General features: G+C 48.1%; 1 protein-coding gene across 1 annotated transcript in view; it reads left to right on the top strand.

Annotated features, from left to right (window-relative positions):
* The window catches only part of CFAP298 (cilia and flagella associated protein 298), a 104,734-nt gene that overhangs the window by 37,078 nt on the left and 46,322 nt on the right, over window positions 1–21,334 (top strand). Inside the window, exon 7 of the mRNA XM_069636344.1 lies at window positions 9,960–10,055. Coding sequence (XP_069492445.1) covers window positions 9,960–10,055 — 96 coding nt within the window. The remainder of the gene's footprint in view (window positions 1–9,959; window positions 10,056–21,334) is intronic.

Here is a 21,334-nt window from a genome sequence, read left to right as displayed (position 1 = left end):
AAAATATTTTAAAGGCTTATAAATGTGGTGCCATTCGACGAATCTGCACAAAAGTTTGCAAAAAGATTTTAGATGTAGATGTACATGTTTCTGTAACGTTTGGTGGGATTTTGTCAAGGGGGCTAAATTAGAGGGGGGGCCTCAACATTTTTAGATGGCTTATAACTTAGTTGCCGTTTGACCAATGTGGACAAAAGTTTTCAGAAAGAGTATAGATCCAACCTTGAATGTTTCTGTAAAGTCGGAATGGATTTTGTCAAGTAGGGGCTAAGTTATATGACTATTGTATGTACATACATTTTGACAGTTTTGAAAAAATAAAACTTGTGCGGATTTCCAGCAAACTCGTGTAAGGAGCATTGGCAAGGACCTTAAAGCATGGTTTTGCAAATGTGCCCGTGTTTTAATTTTTGACAAGTGTCATAATGTAGTTACAATGAATGGTGATGTACCTTTGGTGACTGAGGTATAGCCTGTGGCCATGGGCAGTGGCCAGATTGTCCGGATCATGACCTTATGCCTTGAGCCGGACAATCTGGCTACTGGCCATGACCATGAGGGACGGCAAATGGGGTTAAAGTGGCCATGTCCACCTGGGACTGGCTATGGTAAAGTTATTAGAAAGTTGGATAGGTTTGAAAGGGGAAAAAAATGTGCTGGTAGTAATATGGTCATATGGTTCTCTCTTCGCCTTCTGCACGCTACCATGGAAAGGGAAGAGGGGCTATGTGCGGAGCCCCGCCATCCCGTTCCATGGAAGCCATCTTGGAGAAGGATTTTCCTTCCTACACGCACGGTATCCCGGTGTAGGAATAAAAATCCTTTTGAAAACTTTTATTTTTAGCACCCTGGGCTCCCGATTTGGGAACCTGGGTGCTAATGGCCTTCATCCCCCCCATTGCAGGGGATGGAACGGGTGGATAATGGTCTGGAGCCCTCGTTATCCGACCTCGCTTCGCTTGGGCTGATAACTTGGGCTGCCGGGCCGTTATCCCCTGTTCCAGTGCCTGGAATGGGGGATGACCGCCACATTATTGACATTAGCATAACACACAATGCTAATGGAAATGATGGAAAATCTTATTGAGTCTATGTAACTTACTGAGAAATGTAAAGTAGATGGAGTCTATAAGATTTATTTTTTGTTCTATTTTATAACTTTGAAAGTTGGAACCTTTCTTTTGTTGTTTTTTGTTGTTGGTGCAGGAGACGTTAAAACGTAAGGTGGGGAGGGAGATGAGGGAAGAGGCACCAAGCACTAATATGGAGGGACAGGGGGACAGGGGAAGATGTTGCATGTGTGTTACTTCTAAGGTAGGGGGCACCACACCCGCAGACCCGGGAATATTCGCATTACTCTGCCCCACAAAATCTGTACACTATATTAGATTACATCTTCACGGGAGGGAAGAAACCCTACGGGAATTCGGGAGGGTGGAATATAAAGAACGTGTGTTGTCAGATCATGCCCCGCTGGTTGTTACATGGAGAGAATCCCCTCCAAGGGCACGCAATGTGGAGACTCAGAAGTGAGTCTTTAAAAGACGCAGCATTCTGGGAACAAGTAAGAGAGGGCGTGCAGGTCTATTTTATGCACCATACAGGGAGCGTTGCATCAGCAGGAACACTGTGGGAAGCTTTCAAAGTCGTGATCGGGGTAACCACAATAGCCAAGGTGAACGGGGTGCAAGTCGCAATTGAAAGGGACTTACATAAAGCAGAAACGAAATTAGAGAGCATAGATGCGTGGGATGACCCACTAGGTGGGAAGGCTTGGGAGATGGTCTCCCTGAAGCAAGAATGCATGGAACACTGGGATAGCCTAGGTAAATTGAGTTATAGGAAATACGTGGAATGACAGCATGCGGAGGAGGACAAACCAGAACGCTTACTAGCCTGCTTATACAAAAGTGAAACCCAGTGCAGCATTATCCGAGCAATTGAAACCGGGGACGGGGAGGTCTGCGAAAGACAGCAGGATATTAATGAGTGTTTTTATGAATTTTACAAGGGGCTGTATGAGGAAACATTGGACACTCAAGAGTCAGATATAGCAGAAGCCCTGGAATTGATAGAGCTTTCCAAGTTAGGTGCAGAAGAGGCGTAAAAGCCCCCATAAATGTAACGGAGTTCGAACATATCATAAGAGGGTTGATGACAGGTAAAGCTCTAGGAGCGGACGGTCTACACAAAGAGTTCTATAAAGAGTTCATAACTGAGGTCACGCCCCCGCTATTAGCGATGCTGAACAAAGCACTAGATAAAGGTTTGTTGCCAATGTCCCTAAGGGAGTCATAGTACCATTTTTGAAGCCCAACAAACCAGAAACTGAATGCAGCTCTTACAGACCCCTTTTGTTGCTCAATCAAGATGGGAAGATACTCACAGCTCTGTTGGCGGACAGGCTTAAGCCGGTTATCCATAAACTCATACACCCAGATCAATCAGGTTATGTCCCATATAGGAACATTGCATGCAATTTGAGATGATTGCACAATTTTATTGACAAGACGCAGGGAGGTATCCGGCTGTTGGCAGTAGCCTCGCTTGACGCCGTGAAGGCATTTGACTTGGTCAGATGGCCATGGCTGCTGGTGGTTTTGAGGGGGTTTGGCATAGGTCCTACATATATCAAATGGGTTAAGCTGCTATATAGCAAGCCAGTTGCCAGAGTTAAGACAGGCACCACCATATCGGAGCAATGGTGGTTAAGCAAAGGCACCAGACAAGGGTGCCCATGGTCTCCTATGTCATTTATATTGGCCTTAGAACCACTAGCAGTGTATTTACGGAAAGAATACAATGAGACGGGCATCAGAATACGAGATGGCACACACCAGATCTCTCTGTATGCAGATTATATGCTCATTTATCTGCAGCACCCAGAGACTAACTTGCATTATATACTGGATGTGTTTGAGCGCTATGCAGACTTCTCCGGCATTACAATAAATGTGCAGAAATCATTCATGTCTATTCCCCCTCGCTGGGTATGGAGGTAAACCTTGTAGTGCGCTGCCGGAGCTTTCAATCACGTGGAAAACGGAAGCACATTTAGATATTTAGGAATGGATGTGCTCCAGGACCCAAAGGCAGAATATACACAAAATGCACTATGGGCGGTGAATAAGCTGCCACTCCCCTTAATGGGAAGGGCCACGTTGTTGAAAATGGTGGTGCTTCCTAGGCTGCTCCACTATTTCACAAATGTTCCATACAATATACCTACAGCCTTATTCAAGACACTAAACACTATCTGCTGGAGATTCCTGTGGCATAATTCGAGAAGTATAATGTTGTTGGAGAAATTACAGAGACCATATGAGCAAGTAAGGATAAAGCTGCCAGACTTTGAGGGGTATTTTGTGGCGTGTCAACTTCAATTTGGCACATATTGGTTGTCGGATGAGCAATCCCAAGACACTGAATTACTGCAAAAGGCCTGAACCCCATTCTATTTGAAAGAGATGGTGTGGACTGCAGCGTCGCAAGACCCCATCCCTCCGCTATTGTTGAAACTAGGCAAAGTGACATGGAAAAGGGCCCGCCGTAGTCTGGGCACGGATACACTGTACTCCCCATAAATCCTGCTGGTCACATTAAAGAGTGAAGACATGCAATTTAGGTTGAATGTAAGGAAATATTGGGAGCCCATAGGGGTGGCAACATTAGGAGATGTATTGAGGGAGGGGAGACCGATGACCTTTGAGGCAGTCATTGTGGAATCAGGAATACAGGAAGGACAGCACATAATACATGCCTCGTTACTCCATATAGTAAAGGCGAGATGGCCGAGAACGGACGGGGGAGGGTGCGGGGGTTGTTAGAACATGAAAAAATAGAAACACTCTACGACGTATCTGAAAGGGGACATGCAGTATCGAGGCTATATGACTTGCTGCAGGCAAGGCCAGATTATAAATTGACTCAAATTAAAATCGCTGGGAAGCGGACCTGCAAGAGCCACTGACGCAGTCTGGAGCAGGATCATGGGATACCACAAAAAGGTTTCCAGAAATGCGAAACTGCAGTTTATCCAATTGTACATCACTCACAGGACGTACTTAACCCCGAAGAAAATCCACATTCAGCAAAGCGTCAGAGCAATCCTGTCCGAAATGCGGTCTAGTGGATGCAGGCCTGATACATATGTTCTGGGCCTGCACAAAGCTATGCCTGTACTTGGAGGAAGTGGCCTATACCTTGACTAGGGTCGGCATAATGGCAGAGTCTGTTTCCCCCACAGCATGTTTACTAGGTATCTTCCCAAGACCCACGCATGCGAGACATGTTAGCAAGTTGAGGGATCTGACATATTTATATATTGGCGACGCATAGGATAGCGATGGGGTGGAAGGCACACAATGGCCCAGCACACAGAGTATGGTTGGGGACCTCCAAAAATGTGACGGGAAGAATCCCGGTAGGTCTCAGAGGAACAAAATGTAGATTTAGTGGCCTGTAGACGCATGATACAAGAATGAATAGCCCTTAACTGGAGGATACCCAGAATTGGGCACAAGCACTACGGGAACCCGAGGAGCAAGAACGGGAGGCGGGTTCAACAGGCTGAACATAACAAGGGTGGATAAACGAGTGGAATAGGCGTTGGAGGGAAATAGGGTTGAGGGGGGCGTTTTAACAGGTGTGTTAGACGATATGTGAATTGGTGTTGTTTGAAAAGCCTGTATGTTATTTTGTTGAAAACTAATAAAACATTTACACATAAAAAAAGAATAGTTGGGAGTATTCAGGCAGGGACCAGGATAACTGGGAGATGTACTTTCCCACGGCACTGGCCTTTGGGCTCTTAAAGGGTTTACCACAGGTGGATGGTTTGTTGGTTTTGGATAAGGAAGATTTATTGGGAGGAAGGGCAGTAGATTTGGAATACCCAAAGAAAATCTCCGGGACTTCTTCTGCGATGTGGTACCGTGTCTCACCTGGGGTATTTCCCCAGGCACAACCTCAAGCTCCCCTACCCAGCTGATCCTCCCTCGCTCGTCCAACCCCAGGGTTGGGATCTGAGAGCGCCAGCCCTTCCCATGCCACCTGAATAAGGGATTCCCAAGGTTTGCTTGGGAGAATCCCCTCAGGCTTCTCACAGCACCGGGAGCACTAGTGTTCACGGCACACGAATGGCCGTCATGGAAAGGGAGAACGGGCTCTCCGATCCATGGTGGCCGTCTTTTTTTGTAGTTTTTTACTCGAGTTGAGAAACTGACAACACGCGGTTTCTCATCTCGAAAAAAAGAAACTATTAGTACCCCGGTCCAACATACCAGGATACTAATCGCAATAAAACCTGAAGAGGGGGTGCATTGTCGGGGATGATAGCTCAGCGGCAATGTGCTCACCTTGGAAAAAAGACGACACGAAACAACACAGGTTCGATCCCTATGGGTATTAAGCGCGTTATAAATATGCAACTAAGTCATATTCCTGTAACAGCGCCTTGATGCCCCGGGCTGTTTGAGCGCTTTAAAAATGCAAATAAATTACCAGTCTGGTAATACCGCGACTCTATCATTAAAATCCTTGCTTCGCTCGGGCCTGTAACTGACCCCCTCCTCCCTCCCACCCCCCCCGCAACCCCTAATCTCAGGTCTATTGCCTTATTAAGCACCCAGAGCTGAAGGCAATCTTTCTGAACCTTTTTCTAATCTTTCCTATGGGAGAAAAAGCTGGGAAAAATGGTTCAGGCTTACACCAATAATACAATGTTTTTCTTATAAAAGGGGGAAGAAATCCCCCACCCTTTATCTTCTAGCCTACCAACTCTGAGAGTAGTGTCTTCTAATGTACACTTTTCCTGTATCATCTCATCTAGAAGAGGAAAAAGAATTTCATTGCAGTTGCCCTGTGCAGGCTCTTGTATGCCTCACCTGAATTGCAAATGACATGCGTAAGAAGAGGATTTTTCCAACCTTTCAGCAGTGAAGTTTACCTCAAATTAACTTGTTTGCTCTTTGCTATGGAGAACCAAATGCCTGTCAAGACTATGCAAGGAATAGGACTCGTATCTCTCCGAAGACAACCTTCAGTCTGGAGTTTCTTTATGCTTTTGTCCCTTTCCTCTGCTTCGTTGTAACTTGCTGACCTTTAAGACTCTGTTGGGATGGAAATGAGACTATCCCACCCCCCCTAGGCACTTCCAAGTTAAGCAGACCACATACGAGGCAATATAACCTACAAGGGGGGAATAGCCCCCACCTCCAGGGCACATATAAAAGCCCCCTAGCGCATAGAAGCGAATAGCGCTCACCATGTCCCTGCCTCGTAACTCCATTTTGTATTAGGACAAGACATGCTGATGGCCTGCGATTGTGGCCATATCCAAGGGCCTCTCCGGAAAGGCCGTACCCACCTACAGCTGACCAGTCCCCCCAAAAACGCATACGCAGCAGCAGTGGTCCTTGTGGGTGCCGCCTTTGCGGAAACCCCGCCTGCTCGTTGAAGCCGGGAGAGGCCCAGACGTGTTGTGGATTAACCACGAACTGAGGCTTTTGGAAGAACACGGACACGTGAGTATAGACTGCAAGGGATAACAACGTCTGGGTTTGGGTATGGAGCAGCATGAGAACACGCGGTGACTGGATGTGAACGGGTAGACTGAGTATCTGATTGTGCACGTTTTTATGGCCATTTTATATTCTTTTTCCTTTATGGTTTAAGTAATGTGAAGAATAGTGATGTGGTGTGGTTTGGAGTGAATGCAGGTGTATGATGATGCTGAGAGAATGTTGGTGTGCTGTGACAGAATGTTTTGGGTGTGAATGCTGTGTGAGGGTTCTAGGATTGAGCAGTTGGGGGAAGCTAGCCTGGGTGATGGGACGCAGTGGTTCACTGTAACATCGTGTAATGTAACTACTATAAAGCTTACCTGAAGAACCTAACCAGAGTGTCCAGGACACAGCTTTTCTATACTGGCGACGAGTCTCAAGTAAAGGAAAAGAACCTACATGCAAAAGAAAACAAAAAGATGACCTGTCTGCTGATGGGGGAGAAGTAGAGGAACCACTGCCCACCTATAAAAAGTAAGTCCCATCACCCAGGGGAAAGAAAGGGGGAAAATGAAGAGACCTTTAGGAAGCCCTGGTCAAGGAAAAGGGGAGCTGTGCCCCAACAAAAGGATCAGGGACAATAAAGAGGGGCCACTCTCAGGGCGAAGGTGAAGCAGAAGGAAGAAATCCTTGTGCCCAGAGAAAGTGAAATGGGGGCACTCCAACAACCCAGCAGTGGCAGATAGTAGCAGGCAACCCGGTGGGGGAGAGAGATGTTGTAAATGAGGCCCAATAAGGAGTGCCCATGGACTATGGAGCCCACATGGAGAGAAGGTCGAAGGGAGATGTGCTCCTGCCCTGGGCTGGGTGTTGCAAGCTTAAATTACAGTACCCAGGGAAAGGAGTGGTATTAAAGAGCGCTTTTTCCCCACATATGGAGACTGCCTGCGGGAGAGGGGTTAGAGATTGGCAGACGAAGCGTTGCTCTGCTCACGTACCTCATTAGTTTCAGAATGAATCGGGAACAGACGCTGCCCCACGTCACCGACGGTTGGAGGAGTTTTGCACTCTCTGTCAACAGGGCCCCTAGTGGTGACGTCACTCGGACGGTGTCAGTGTTGGTGGAAATGCGTTCGTTTTCGCTAGCGTGACTTCAGTGCTTATATAAACCTGAGGCAGTTAGTGGGTTCAGAGGAAAGAACCCTGCAACGAGTACTTGTGCGCAGTAAGGAAGTATCGTTAAAGAAGAAGTAGAATTTAGGAACGTTGGTGTAATGCAACCGGACAGGGATTATGAGCTGGAGAATGTGGGAAGACTGCTCCGATGTAAAGAAGGTACTGGACATTGAATGTTGCACGTGGGCTGATGAATGTGGATAAATGTAGGGCTGCCATGCTCCTACGTGACCAGATTAGTGGCGCATTGAGAAGCTAAATGCCCATGAATCCATAAATTGACGACCCACAGGGACGCTCCCATAAATTGGCGAGGATTGTGAACAGCACCTACGTTCAAGATCGCTGATGGAAAGGTGGTTTGAAAGTTTCAGCAGCGTGAAGCTCAATGCCTGTTTTGAGTTGATCATGCTGTTTTTGTTTAGCACCGTGTGGTGGATTGCATTGGTTGTGTCAGTAAAACTGATCGAGGTCAAGAACGCAGTGTTGGAGGCACAGATGATCTTAAAGTTCTGGTAGCGCAAATGCAAAGCATCTGCTTTATGTTGATCGTGTTGTGCCCAGAGATGGCATTGCTTTTAGTTATGTATGGATAGTGCGTAGTAAAAACGCTTGCTAACTTGGTGAGTCTGCGGAGGCTAGTGCATCTGGAACGATAGTAAGATGCGAGGTTGAACACCATTAGTGCTGTGCGTAGGGAATGAGAACCTGGCGTAACAATGGTAGATTATGGCGAAACGTGTATGACATTTGGGCAGTGAAGTGGTGAGATGTAGATGCACCTACAGGGACTAACATTTTTCTAGAGTTTGTAGGTTAGAAGTGCAATGCGCCCATGGACTTTTAGTTATGGTTGGCATTTTCTTTTTTTTTTCTTCTTTTTTTAGGGGCAAGGATGTTCCTTGAGTCTTGCAAAAGCCACAGAAGTGGGCTAGAGCTAACCGGTTGAGGATTTTCAGGTTTAGAGTTGATAATCAGCATGGACACTTAGCAACTCATTTTCAAAATTTAAGAAGAAAAATGTTGATTGTTATGTGAGGGCCATGATGAATCTTGTGTATTTTAACAATGCCTGTTGAGAAGTTGGATGAATGAGTGAATGGGAATGGTGTCTCACAAGGTAGGAGGGTCGTGCCATCCCCAGTGAGTGTGTGTGGGTATGGGAAGGTCGCGCCTTCAGCAGTGTGTATGTGTGGGAATATGTCCCACAAGGTAGGAGGGTCGCGCCTTCCCAGGTGTGTGTGTGTGTGTGTGTGTGTGTCTGTGTGTGTGGAAATATGTCCCACAAGGTAGGAGGGTCGCGCCTTCAGCAGTGTGTATGTGTGGAAATATGTCCCACAAGGTAAGGAGGGTCGCGCCTTCATCAATGTGTATGTGTGGGAATGGTGTCCCATAAAATAGGAGGGCTGTGCCTTCTGCAAAAGACTGTAGGTGGGAAAGGTGTCCCGCAAAGTAGGAGGGCCGCGCCTTCCACAAGGATGGAGGGTTGCGCCTTCCGTAAAAGAAAAAAAAAAGAAAATGAGGTTGAGTGGAGGGAATCCGTACTAAGTTGGGGATCTGTCCGAAATGTTTGGAGATTGCTGCAGAAGCCAGCAAGTGTAGAAAGGGGGGACGTCCTCCGTGTACGGATAAATGGTATGTTGGGGGGGGTTAGTTGACGCTCCCCGCTCTTTTTGGAATTGCATCTCTCCTACTAAAAGATTGTGTGTGTGTGTGTGAGTGAGGGGGGGTTGTGATGTGCTTGGAGTGAATGCAGGTGTATGACGATGCTGACAGAATGTTGGTGTGCTGTGACAGAATGTTTGGATGTGAAGGTTCTAGGATTGAGCAGTTGGGGGAAGCTAGCTTGGGTGATGGGACCCAGTGGTTCGCTGTAACATTGTGTAATGTAACTACAATAAAGCTTACCTGAAGAACCTTACCAGAGTGTCCAGGAAACAGCTTTTCTACAAAAACCAATGCAAACATTTAATCTATACAAACTATAGTTTGCTGATAAAGTTGTTTTAAGTGTGATGATCGTAGCATTTTTTTTGTTATTTTTTCAGTAAATTAATAGTGCAGTTTGTAACATGCTCCTTGTGTATATGCATTAATAGTGAGTTATACACAAGCAGCATAGTGACTTATGTAGTTTCTTAGTTTTTCATGTGAGATTGTTATGTTTGTGTCTGCTAATACAAACATGAGTTTCCAAGTTGATAACATTTGTACTATGAGGTTGTAAAAAAAAAAAAAAAAAAAAAAAATTTGTACTATGATTTTGCTCTCATCTACCAGAGAGGACAAGGTGCACCAGCACGTGAGCCGATCATCAGCGGCGAAGAGCAAAAACAAATGATGATGTACTACTACAAAAAGCAAGAAGAGTTAAAGGTACCTAATGCTTTGTAGTCCTTCTCTTGTTGTCTGTTGTCAGGAAGCAGAGTGGTCCCAACAAAAAGCACTACACAAAAAGCACAGCCCAACAAGGTTTATTTGGGATGTTTACAGGTTTGGGCTGAATTGGGGAAACAAAAGAAGAACTATAAATCTGAATGCCATTTGGGTGACCCCTCGCCTTTGGGTATTTCTCGGGGGCCTTGCGTAGTCACTTAATCTTTAGGTGAAGTGGCTCCTTCTTGATGTTCTGTTTTCTAGGCATATTCTGTAGCTTGCTTGAGTTAGTCTGGGAAGTTCGCCTCCTAATTTCTCAGGCCCAGAGAGGGACTTGCTCGCTTGGTCTGCGTCCAATGTATAGTCTGAGGTTTCTCCCCAACACCTGAAGTCTGAGTCGGATGGAACATCAACCCTGGGCTTGTATTGGCTTACTCATAGACCATGCACATCCTCCCTTTCAGAGGGTCCTGGTACCCTGGCCTACCAGCCCAATCTTTCTCCTTCATGCCTCACCACATGCTTGAGCCTAAGGGGCCTCATTCTATCTCTGTCATCCTCCTCCACCCTCTTCACTGGCTCCACCTGCACCGCAAAGCTCCACCAGCTGCCTGTTCCTCTACCCATTCCAGACTCCCTCTTTAGATGCTCAGGAATGGCCTCTTTCTTAGCTACCCCTTTGGATCTTAACCAGACACTCTGCTGCTGCCTGCTCTCCTCTTCTGACTGTCTCCTAATGTTTCCCCCCTTCTTATTGTCGGCCGCTTCATCCCCCTCTTCTCACCACTCTGGAATGTTCCTTGATCCTGTCTCTGGCATACTTTCCTTATCTGCCCCCATCTCACTCTGCTCCTCCTCCTCTTCCCCTTCTCTTTTATCATCTTCTTTTGCTCTGTGTCTTGCTTCTAACTGCCTCCAAAACTCTGCGTCTCCTTCTCCAAAAAAATCACACCCTTACTCCTTCTTTTTTATGTTTTTTGTTCAATCATTTTATTGAGGTTATTTCAACTATGCAGGCAGTTAGTAGAATAAGCACAATAACAATCAGCGACATCCAAATCATTCCAGCAATACCCAGTTCAGAGATAGTTGGAACAATGTATTTGGAACAATGTATTTTGATGACCAGAGCACTGTCTATGGAGCGCTAATACATTAGACAAAATCATGCATAATAGTTTAATTTCATATATAATACACCCATGTGACTTTGTGTTCCCTAAACGGCGTGGTATGGGCCTCATTTGGGCGATGATGGGTTATCTCTGGAGGCCCATCGATCAGGGTGTTATCACATCAGACGGGTATTGTAGCAAACTCAGTAGCTCATCCCATCCTGAAAGTCTCTCAGGCCCGGCTCTAATGGCATTCTGCATGTATCTCTCGGCAGTGGACCTTACAAGTCATTGGGGTGGCGCTCTTACCATGCATCACAATTTGGTGCTTTACTAAAATAAATCTCAGAGCAATAAACTGGCTTGTTCTTCCTTGTCTGCAGTTTGCCCAATAAGCAAACCTCAGGGTCAAGTTCCAAGTCCCAACCCATTATTTCAACCAGGCATGCCACTGCTAACCGCCACGAGGGCCGCATATGGGAGCAGCTTCACATTATTATGTGGGAGGAAATTAGCAGGGACCAGCTTGCAACTTGGGCATGCGGCCAGACTTTCTGAGAAGAATGTATGTACCTGCTCTGGTATCAACTATGTCCTGTGCACATATTTATACTGTATAAGCTTTAATTGTTGAATTTTTTTACACTTCTCTTACATGTTGACAGATATGCCTCCACTTGTTGTCATAGATGATTGTCTCCATGTATAATTCCCATTTCCCCCTGGTCACTAACACCCCTGGGGATTGATCAGGAATGAGCGCTTGGTATAAGTTCAATTTGTATTTTTGTATTTCTTTATTATTTATATTGTGCACCAAACCCTGAGGTAGATGGGTGCTTAAAAACTCAAAGGTTGCATACATAATAAGGCAGGCAAATTACAATCAAGTTTGGAGACAACAATGGGACCCTGGTTACAGGTGGGTCAGATAGTGGGTCAGATCACAGGAGGTAATGTACAGTATTATAGCTAAACAAAGATGATGAATAGTAACATAAATAGACAGTGATCAGATAACATGGTGATGAGGTCTTAGTGATGAGGCTTGTTGCTCAGCCAATTTTTTTATTCTGGCTTTAAAAGTGAGGAAGGAGGGCTCCCGTGTAAGAGGGATGGGAATAGAGTTCCATCGTTTGGCAGTTTGGATAGGGAAGCTGGCTCCTCCGGCTGTTTTTAAATTGAACCTTGGTACCACCAGTTTATGGGAGTGAGAGGATCTGGTAGAACGTGTGGGTTGGTGTTTACAAATTTTGTCCGCCAGGTATTTTGGGGGTGAGTTTGTGAGGCATTTGTGCGTGATGGCCAGGGTGCGTAGTGTGATTCTGTCACGGATGGGCAGCCAGTTGGCGTTGTGTCTGTGATTGGATATACGGCAGGATCTAGGGAGTCTAAGTGCTGCTCTCAGTGAGTTATTTTGGAGTACCTGGAGTCTATTTAGATTGTGTTCAGAAGAACCCAGGAATAATGTATTGCAGTAGTCAAATTTAGGTAAAGCGAGTGCTCCAGCTGTAGATTAGTTTAATAATGTAGGTCGTGGAAGACGCCACACTGCTGACCTGTTTTTTTTTTTTTTTTTTTTTTTTTTAACATATTCTTATTGGTTTTGAACAAGCGAGAATTTCAATATGTCATAGGCAATTATTTCCCTCTGTGAAGTCTCGCTTGAGAATACAAATTAAAGAAACAAACACAAAATATAAACAAAACAGTAGGTCAGTGAGGAAGGTTTAGCTGCATGTGGTGGCCAGAGTTCGGTGGGAGTGAGTGAGCCCCTCCTCGGCTTCAGACCTCCCAGAGGTGGAACCAGCTTTTAGGGTCCCGCGGGGGGGGGGGGTTGCACTTTAGATCCAGGATTTCACTGTCTCCCCTTTAATTTGCTGGAACGGGCCAATTCCTCCAGCTGGGTGGCCTGGAATGCTCCCTCTTGTATTTCAGTCCCATTTGTCCATCCAACGTAGGGCGGGGGCTGTCGGGCCAGACCTGGGTATGACTGCGCGTAATCCAAGAAGGGTGACCAAGTGTGGTAGAATTTGTCTCTGTTCCCAAACCTAAGGGCCGTGATTTTTTTCCGCTGCTATTATGTCCCAGCACTTGGTCCACCACATTTGGACCGACGGGCCTTCTGGGTTTTTCCAGATCCTTGCTACTGAGATCTTGGCCGCGATCAGCAGATGGGAGCAGAGTTCTGCCCTGTGGCCTGATCGGGGGAATTGGCCCTCGCCACTTGCTCCGAGCAGTACGATCCCCGGGTCCCGAGGGATTGCCAATCCCGTGATCAAGTAGATTTGTTCTAATACTGCTTTCCAAAACTGCAGAGACTTGGGGCACGTCCAGAACAGATGGTAAAGTGTGCCTTTGTCCAGGCACCCTCTCCAGCACGTTGGTGGAATCGCCGGATTGCATTTGTTGAGGGATTCTGGGGTCCGGTACCACCTGTAGCATACCTTGAATGCCCTCTCCTTGTTAAAAACACATTTCGAGCTTCTATTTGCTCTGGTCCATATCTGGTCCCATTCCTCCGGCTCAATGGGTCTGCCAATGTCTCTCTCCCATTTGAGCATGTATGGTTCCTTGTGGGTAGGGTGAGTTCTATCTAGGATCTTGTAAAGGGTGGATATCTTGCCCTTGGGGGGTGGTGATGTGAGGGTCTGTTCTAGGGCTGTTAGGACTCTGCTTCCCAGGTTTTTCATGATCCTATTTGATAGCCAGTGCCTGAGTTGGGTGTACCTGAACCTCTCGGTCTCGGGAACCTTGAATTTTGCCTTGCAGGCCTCGAAGTCCAGAGGGCTGCCCTCCTCAAAGAAGTCGCGAACTTTCTCCAATCCTCCCTCCCTCCATCTTTGGAAGTTCATGGGGCTCGTACCCGGTGAGAATTCCGGGTTCCCGCAGATCGGGGTGAGCGGGCCCGTAGTGCTGCGGACTCTCCATCGACGCGCCGCCTTCTTCCAATTCGCCACCGTGTTTTCGGTTGCTGAGAGCGGGCCATTGTCCGGACAGTCACTGGAGCGTTTTATATGTGGTAGCGAGGTGATTGGGACTGGGCTCCAGGCTTCCTCCAGCTCTAGCCAGCGGGGTTTTGGAGTGGTTTGTGGCCAGGAAAATGCGTGTGAGAGCTGGGCGGCAAGGATATATCTGGCAACATCGGGTGCTCCCAGTCCCCCTGTGACTCGGCTCCGCAGCATGAGATTCCTTGGGATCCGTGGCTGTTTTCCCACCCAGATGTATCTCATGATGCGCCTTTGGAGTTTCTGTATCGCTTGCTTCGGAATAGCCGTTGGCAGGGCTGAGCAGTGGTAGAGCAGTCTTGGAATGAGGTTCATTTTCAGAGCTGTTATTCTTCCGAACCAGGAGATTTCCTGCTTCCGCCAGCGTGCTAGATCGCTCTTGAATTCTTTGAACGGGGGGGGGGAATTAGCTTTGTATAGTTTGTCGGGGGAGTCTGATAGTTGAACCCCTAGGTATGATGGGTGCTTTTCAGACCAGGAGATGAGATATTCCTTTGCAATGTCCGTGATCGTAGATCGAGGTAGGTTGATGCCCAGAGCCGAAGATTTGGAAAGGTTCACCTTGAACCCCGAAGCTTCCCCAAATTCTTTCAATTCGGACCATAGAGCTTTCATGGATTCCCTAGGCTTAGTCAATGTTAAGAGTACATCATCGGCATATAAGGGAGCTTTATATGTTTAGGCTTTGATCGATAGGCCTTGGATTGCAGTATTTTGCCTCACTCTGCATGCAAACGGCTCCATAGAGAGGGCAAAGATCAATGGGGAGAGCGGACATCCTTGTCTTGTGCCTCTCGAGATGTGGATTGTGTCGGATCTGGTTCCATTAATTCTCAGCCTGGTGGATGGCTGCTGATAGTTATTTAGAGTCCATTTAATGAAATTGGGGCCGAAGCCAAAGTGACTTAATGTTTTGTGTATGTAGCCCCAGTCAAGCCTGTCAAAAGCTTTGTGAGCGTCGAGCGAGAGAACCATCAGCTCCCGACCCATCCTGCAGGCTGATTCGATAATATTTATGGATCTTCTGATATTGTCGTGAGTGCGACGGCCGGGGATGGACCCAGTATGGTCCGGGTGAATGATGTCCGGTAGTAAAGGAGCCAGCCTGTTTGCTAGGATTTTGGCGAAGTTTTTGGCTTCGTAGTTCAGAAGCGTGATGGGCCTGTATGAGGCACATAGACTCCGATCCTTGCCTGGTTTGAGAAGCAGCACTGTTAGCGACTCTTCCATCGAGGGGGTGGTTGTTCCCGATGAGAGGAAGGAGTTGAAGAGGGCTGCCAGGCGAGGATGTGGGTCGAGCGACTTTATCCCAGCTAGGTATTTTGCGTGTGCGTCTACTGCCATGGGGGAACCCGACATGCTTACTCTATGATGCGCAGTCATGATCTCTATTTTCTCTGGCTTGGTGTAGCGCGTCGTTCCCTGTGCGTCCTGGAGACATTGGATGGTGTTCCGAGAGTGCAGCTTTTTCAATTTGTGGGCCAGGAGGCGGTTTGCTTTGTTGCTGTGCACATAGTAAAATTGTTTGGTGTACGTGAGTGCTCTGGCTGCCTTGTCTGCTAGATGCATTTCTAGAGTTCGTTTTGATCTCTGGAGCGCGCGGCTTGCCTTCCTATTCGGTCCCTGCTTCAGGATGCGTTCCGCCTCAGCCACCTCCGCTTCGAGTTTGTCCTGTTGCAGTTTGCGAAGGCGTCGCAGTCTGGCGGTGCAGTCGTTAGCCGTGCCCCTGATCACAGGTTTCATGGCATCCCAGATTGTAGAAATTGAAGTGTCTTTAGTGGTATTTTCTTTAAAGTAATTATTGAGGGCTTCTGCCATTTCTGTTCTGATTGATATGTCTGTCAAGATTTGGTCTTGCAGTTTCCAATGACGCTGGGTTGGCTCGGGGAAACTCTGTACCCTCAATTTCATTATGACCAGAGCATGGTCCGAAAGTGCTCTGTGTCCTATTTGAATGGTTTCAACACAGGGGACGAGAGAGCTAGAAAGGAGCAGGAGATCAATCCTTGAATGTCCCAGATGGGCGTGGGAGAAGAATGTGTAATCCCTGGTCCCCATGTTAGCCCATCTCCAGACATCTATGGAGTCGCTTTCCCTCAGGAATTCTGCCATCGCGAGGGCTTTGCTGAAGTCTTCCTTGACTGGGGAGAGAGTTTTATCCAGATTAGGGTCGGGAGTCAGGTTGAAGTCACCCCCTATGAACAGCTGCCCTTCGGTGAAAGTTGAAAGTACCGGAAGGAGGTTTCGCAGGAATAGGCTTTGTGCTGTATTTGGGCAGTATATAGCTGCTATGGTAATGGGAAGCTCCACTAGCTGGCCTTTCAGGAGAATGTACCGCCCCTCTGGATCTCTTTTGATTGATATATTCGTCAGCGGGATGTTTCGGCTTATCAAGATGGCCACCCCTCTTTTCTTGAGGCCCGCAGAGGCAAAGAAGCGTTTAGGATAGCGTTGGAAGGCTATCCGGCGCTCATCCATACTGAGGAGGTGAGTCTCCTGGAGGCATACAATGTCGGGTGCTAGCTGGGAGAGCCTGTGTTCCACGGATTTCCTCTTCCGAGGGGCGTTCAGGCCCTGGACATTCCAGGTTAACATGGAAAGCTCGCTATGCGGTAGGGCCATTCAAGGGAGAGTCTGGCAATGGATATCGCCTGCTTCTGTCCGTGTGGGGAGTGGAGGCCTCCCCTCTCCTGGTGGGCTGAGATGTGCCTGTTCCAGAGGCCTCTTGTAAGGTGAGAAAACCCCTTGCAGCTTGCACCCTGACCGATGAATCACCCCCCCCTACCAATGACTTCTTAATTCTCGCTTGCCCCTTTCTCTGACCATGGTGAACAAACATGAAAAACTAGAACAAAACCTGAAACAAAGAATAGGTATCAGTGTCCAGACCAGCCTTCCACCAACGGGGCTGTCGGCTGGGCCGAGACTACCAGTTATATGCGAGGCCCTAGGTCCCCGTGCGTAGATGGTGAAAAGAGAGCCCATGGAGCGGGCTAGATTGTGGACCGTCGTTTCTGCATAGGGCTCGAGCCTGCTTGGCCCCCAATGTTCGAGGAGTACCTGCCGCCTCAGTGGAGATTGCGGTGGTCAAAAGGGGAGGCGGCATCAGCAGTTGTTGCTATTTTTCCCTTTGGAGGATGGGCCGCGCATCCTGCGACGACCCTCAATTCGGGCCCACGAGCAAAGAGACTCTCTGCCAGTACCCTCGGGTGAGCGACCAGAGTTCCTGGGAACTTCCGCTGCCGCCTCCGGGTTCATGAATATTTCTGCTTCATGAGCGGACGGGATTTGTCGGGTTTTCCCCTCTCAAGTGAAGGAGAGACCTGAGGGGAAGTTCCAGCGGTAGGTGATCTTGCGGTCGCGCAGCCAGTCAGCCATTGGTTTGAGAGCTCTTCGTTTTGCTAGGGTCGCTGCTGCCAGGTCTTGGAACAGGGATATTTCCGAATCCCGGAAGTGTATCTGACCCATGGCTCTAGCTTCTTGCATTATCTCCTCTTTGAGCTTGAAAAAGTGGACCCTGACCAGTACGTCAGCTGAGCCATTGGGATTATGTCTGGGTCTGGTCCTGTGCACCCTGTCAAGCTCCAGGGGGGCATCATCTGGAAGGGTGATGGCGTGGCGGAGGAGGTCCGCTACGTAAGTTGGAAGGTCTCCTTCCGAGATTGCTAGTGGGATGCCTCGAATCCTAATATTGTTCCGTCTGGAGCGGTTTTCAGCATTTTCCTGCTTGGCTTCGAGTGCATCACATCTGCACTCCAGGGCCCCAATTCTATCGGCTCCTTCTCCGATCTCAAAGTTCTGTTCGCAGAGCGTTGTTTCGATTTCCTCAGTTCTTGATTCGATCTCACCCACTCTCTTATTCAGACTGGCAATTTGGTTTTTAACTTCTTCCGTTCCCTTTTTGAATTCTCTAGTGAGGGCCGATAAGAGTTCGTGTAGATCGGCTTTTGTGACCGACTGGGAGGCCATGGGAGCTTGGCTCTCGGGCGGTGGATTTCCCATTCCCCCCTCGTTACGTTAACTCTTCTTGTTTTTCTCCCCTCCAGCCGACATGTTCAGCAGCGTGAAGATGTCAGTTTGCCTTGATGATTTGTTGCCTTTGGACATAGCAATGCCGGGGGCCTCGTGCCTAGAGGAAGGAGAGAGGGGATACCCCCCGGTGAGGTTCTGTGAGATGTTGCAGACCCTATCACTGCCTTGTGCCTCGAGAGGGAGGGGGCGGAATGCTTGGAGGGTGTGAATCGCACCCTAGAGTCTTGCTTAAGGGGGGGATTTCTCGGAGGCCGCGTCAAGCACCTGACCCCTAACAAATCATGTAGAGCTGCACAGCGTCCAGGGACTGGTCAGAACCCGGCGAGCGCACCCCAAACCGAGTCCGGGCGGTGCGGGGGGGGGGTCGGCCCAAATTCTTGAAGCCCCTGGGTGAGGTGCGGCAGGTGCCCCCTTACCTTGCTTTAACCTCGGGTTGAGCTGATGATGAGGGATGCTCCGCGGTCGTTGTCGGCAGAGGAGTGGTGAGGCTAGGAGCTGCCCGAGAGCCGGTCTGATCAGGCCATAGAGAGGAGTGTCGGGGCACATGGGGCTCGGGGTGCTCCGAATGGGGGTTCCGCAGATTTTCCCTACGGCTCTCTTGATTGCGTTAGGCTTTAGATCCACTCGGGGAGATGTGAGAAGTGTAGAGGGAATCAGAGGGACACGGGTCTGCCGCTTGGGGAGCTGTCGTGAGAGTGCAGGCCAGTCCCAGAGGGCCCCCACCGGAGGCCCGCCTCCGCCAGCAGGAGAGATCGGGGAGAAAAGGTAAAGGGAGTGCAGGGATGAGGGGTTTTCGCTGGGTCAGGGGCAGACTGGGAGCCGATAGTAAGGCTTGCCTTTTTAGCTTCGATCTTATTTTGGAGTAGAGTGATTTTGTCTGCGTTGGCTTGCTGGATTTTTGTACACAATTCTGTGTCTTTGATGCAGTCTTGGGTAGGCGGTGCAGGGCATTCAAGCTCTTTTAAGATGCTGAGGAGTTCCTTAGTACTGGATTTGGCATTGTGGATTCTGGAATTGTAAGTTTCTATTTTTTGCAGAGAGGATAACCGCTTTCTAAATAGCGGAGGCTGACGTAAATGCAGTTTTGTTGGTGTTGGAAGGTGATTTACGCCAAGTGGATTCGGCGGATCTTTTAGTGTTTCTGATGCTCGTTAGTTCGGGGGTGAACCACTTATTGATGTGAGCCAAGGGTTGCCTTTTCCAAGTTTCTGAGGGGCTGCGATGTCTAATGCCGATTTAAGAGTATTGTTATAGAGGTCTACCAAGTTAGGAGGGTCGAGCTTGTTGAATTTAGTCTTGTTAAGGATGTCGCTAATGAGGGGCTGGAGGTTGTCTATGGTGATGTTACAACAGTTTCTAGAAAGCGAGGGGGTGCTAGTGTAGCTTTATTGGGAGAGGATCCAGGGATGGAGAACAAGATGAAGTGATGATCTGGCCAGGCTACGGGTTCATTTTGGATAATGGAGATAGAACGTTGGACTGGGTGTCAGACCTTAACTGCTCTGCGTTTGGAATGGGTAGGTGTTGTGATTCTGAGTGTGAATCCCAGGTTAGAGATAGTGTTATCCACAGCCAAGGCAAGCTGGTTGTTAGGGTCCTGGAGGCCAAGGTTCAGTTCTCCAAGGAGGATAGTTTGGGATCCAAGTTTAGTGTGAGTGGAAAGGAGGTTTAAGATGTCGTCCTCGAAGGAGGGAGAAGGGCTGGGGGGCTGGTAGACAAGGTGCAAGAGTATTGTTGGGTGGGTGATAGATTTAGTTTCACCGATAGGAGCTCTGCAGAGGGGAAGCTGGAGGGGGGAATAGCTCTGAGGGCTAGGTGGGTTTTGGCAATGAAGGCCACTCCTCCACCTTTGCCCGAAGTTTTATCAACCCTGATAATGCTATAGCCTTCGGGCAGGGCAAAGGAGAGTGCTGGTCGTGCTGCCTGGTGTAGCCAGGTTTCTGTAACAGCCAAGAAATCTAGGTTGTTTGAGATAATAAAATCAGCAATTTCTGAGGCTTGGGCGAAAAGGGAGTGAGCATTGATGAGGGCTCCTTTAATATTGTCACTACTGGTGTTGTGTTGGTGGATTTTCGACTTAGTAGTTATTTTGTGGTTTGGGAAGCGAGAACCTAGTCTCTGGTTCCTGGTGTGGACTGAGAGTGGGATAAGTGGTGTTGGTGGTGTAGCGAAGCACTGTAACCATTTGAGAGGGCTGAGTGGGTCACTGGTTGCTGTCTTTGAGGGTGCTATGCTAGATGGCCTAAGATTGAGTGTGGGTAGAAGAGGTGGTAGAGAGGAAGTTGGGGTGACTGACTGAACTAGAGGGAGGAATGAGGCCAAAGCCAATGTAGCTCTGTGGAATGAGGACATGGTGGTTTGTCAATGGGCAGGCTCAGGCTGATTTGAGAGTTGACACAGCGGGCACAATATCGACAGTAGGCGGATTCAAAAGTCAGTACAATGGGCACAATATCAGCAGTTGGCTGATTCAAAAGATAGCACAGTGGGTCAGATATCAGCAATGGCGCTCAACAGTTAACAGGCTTGCTTAAGCCAGGGGTGACTGGTGCTAGCCGGCATCTACTGCAGGCAATTTTGAAATTTAAATGTAAAGAATTAATGCAAAGTTTAGCTAGGCAATAGAGTACTTGCAATTTCAGAAGCTCAATACATGATAGCAGGCTGGCTTACAGCGTGTATGACTGGTGCACGAAATTGTCCTGGACGGTGAAAATGTGGGATGTTGAGATCGGAGAGCATCAATACCTTAGTGATCGATGCCCTTCTCAACCCTCCAACTGTGGACTCAATTGTCATAACTAACTCATGCTCTAGTAGAATGCTAGGAAAACCCTCCCAAACTTTACAGATTGAAGAAATTGTTTCCGCACATAAGGAGAACTGGTTCCTTGATAGGTCCCATTTCACACAAAAGTCACGGAATACCATGGCTGTACCCATCTCATACAGATCCCCAAGTGTTTTGCACCCCTTCGCGCCCCAGATTCTCCTTCAGGAATTATGGGGCCTTTGAATACACAATTGCCCCACAACGGGATCTCCTGTGCCACCACTTACCTGCTCTTTTTACTAGGGTCTAATGGCCATATTTTATATATTGCCTGTACGAGTATAGGCAAAT

Source organism: Ambystoma mexicanum, chromosome 7p, assembly GCF_040938575.1.
Source record: "Ambystoma mexicanum isolate Mex_15411 chromosome 7p, UKY_AmexF1_1, whole genome shotgun sequence".
NCBI lineage: Eukaryota > Metazoa > Chordata > Amphibia > Caudata > Ambystomatidae > Ambystoma > Ambystoma mexicanum.
Note: the sequence above shows the minus strand (reverse complement) of the source record. Positions and strands in the feature narration are given on the sequence as shown.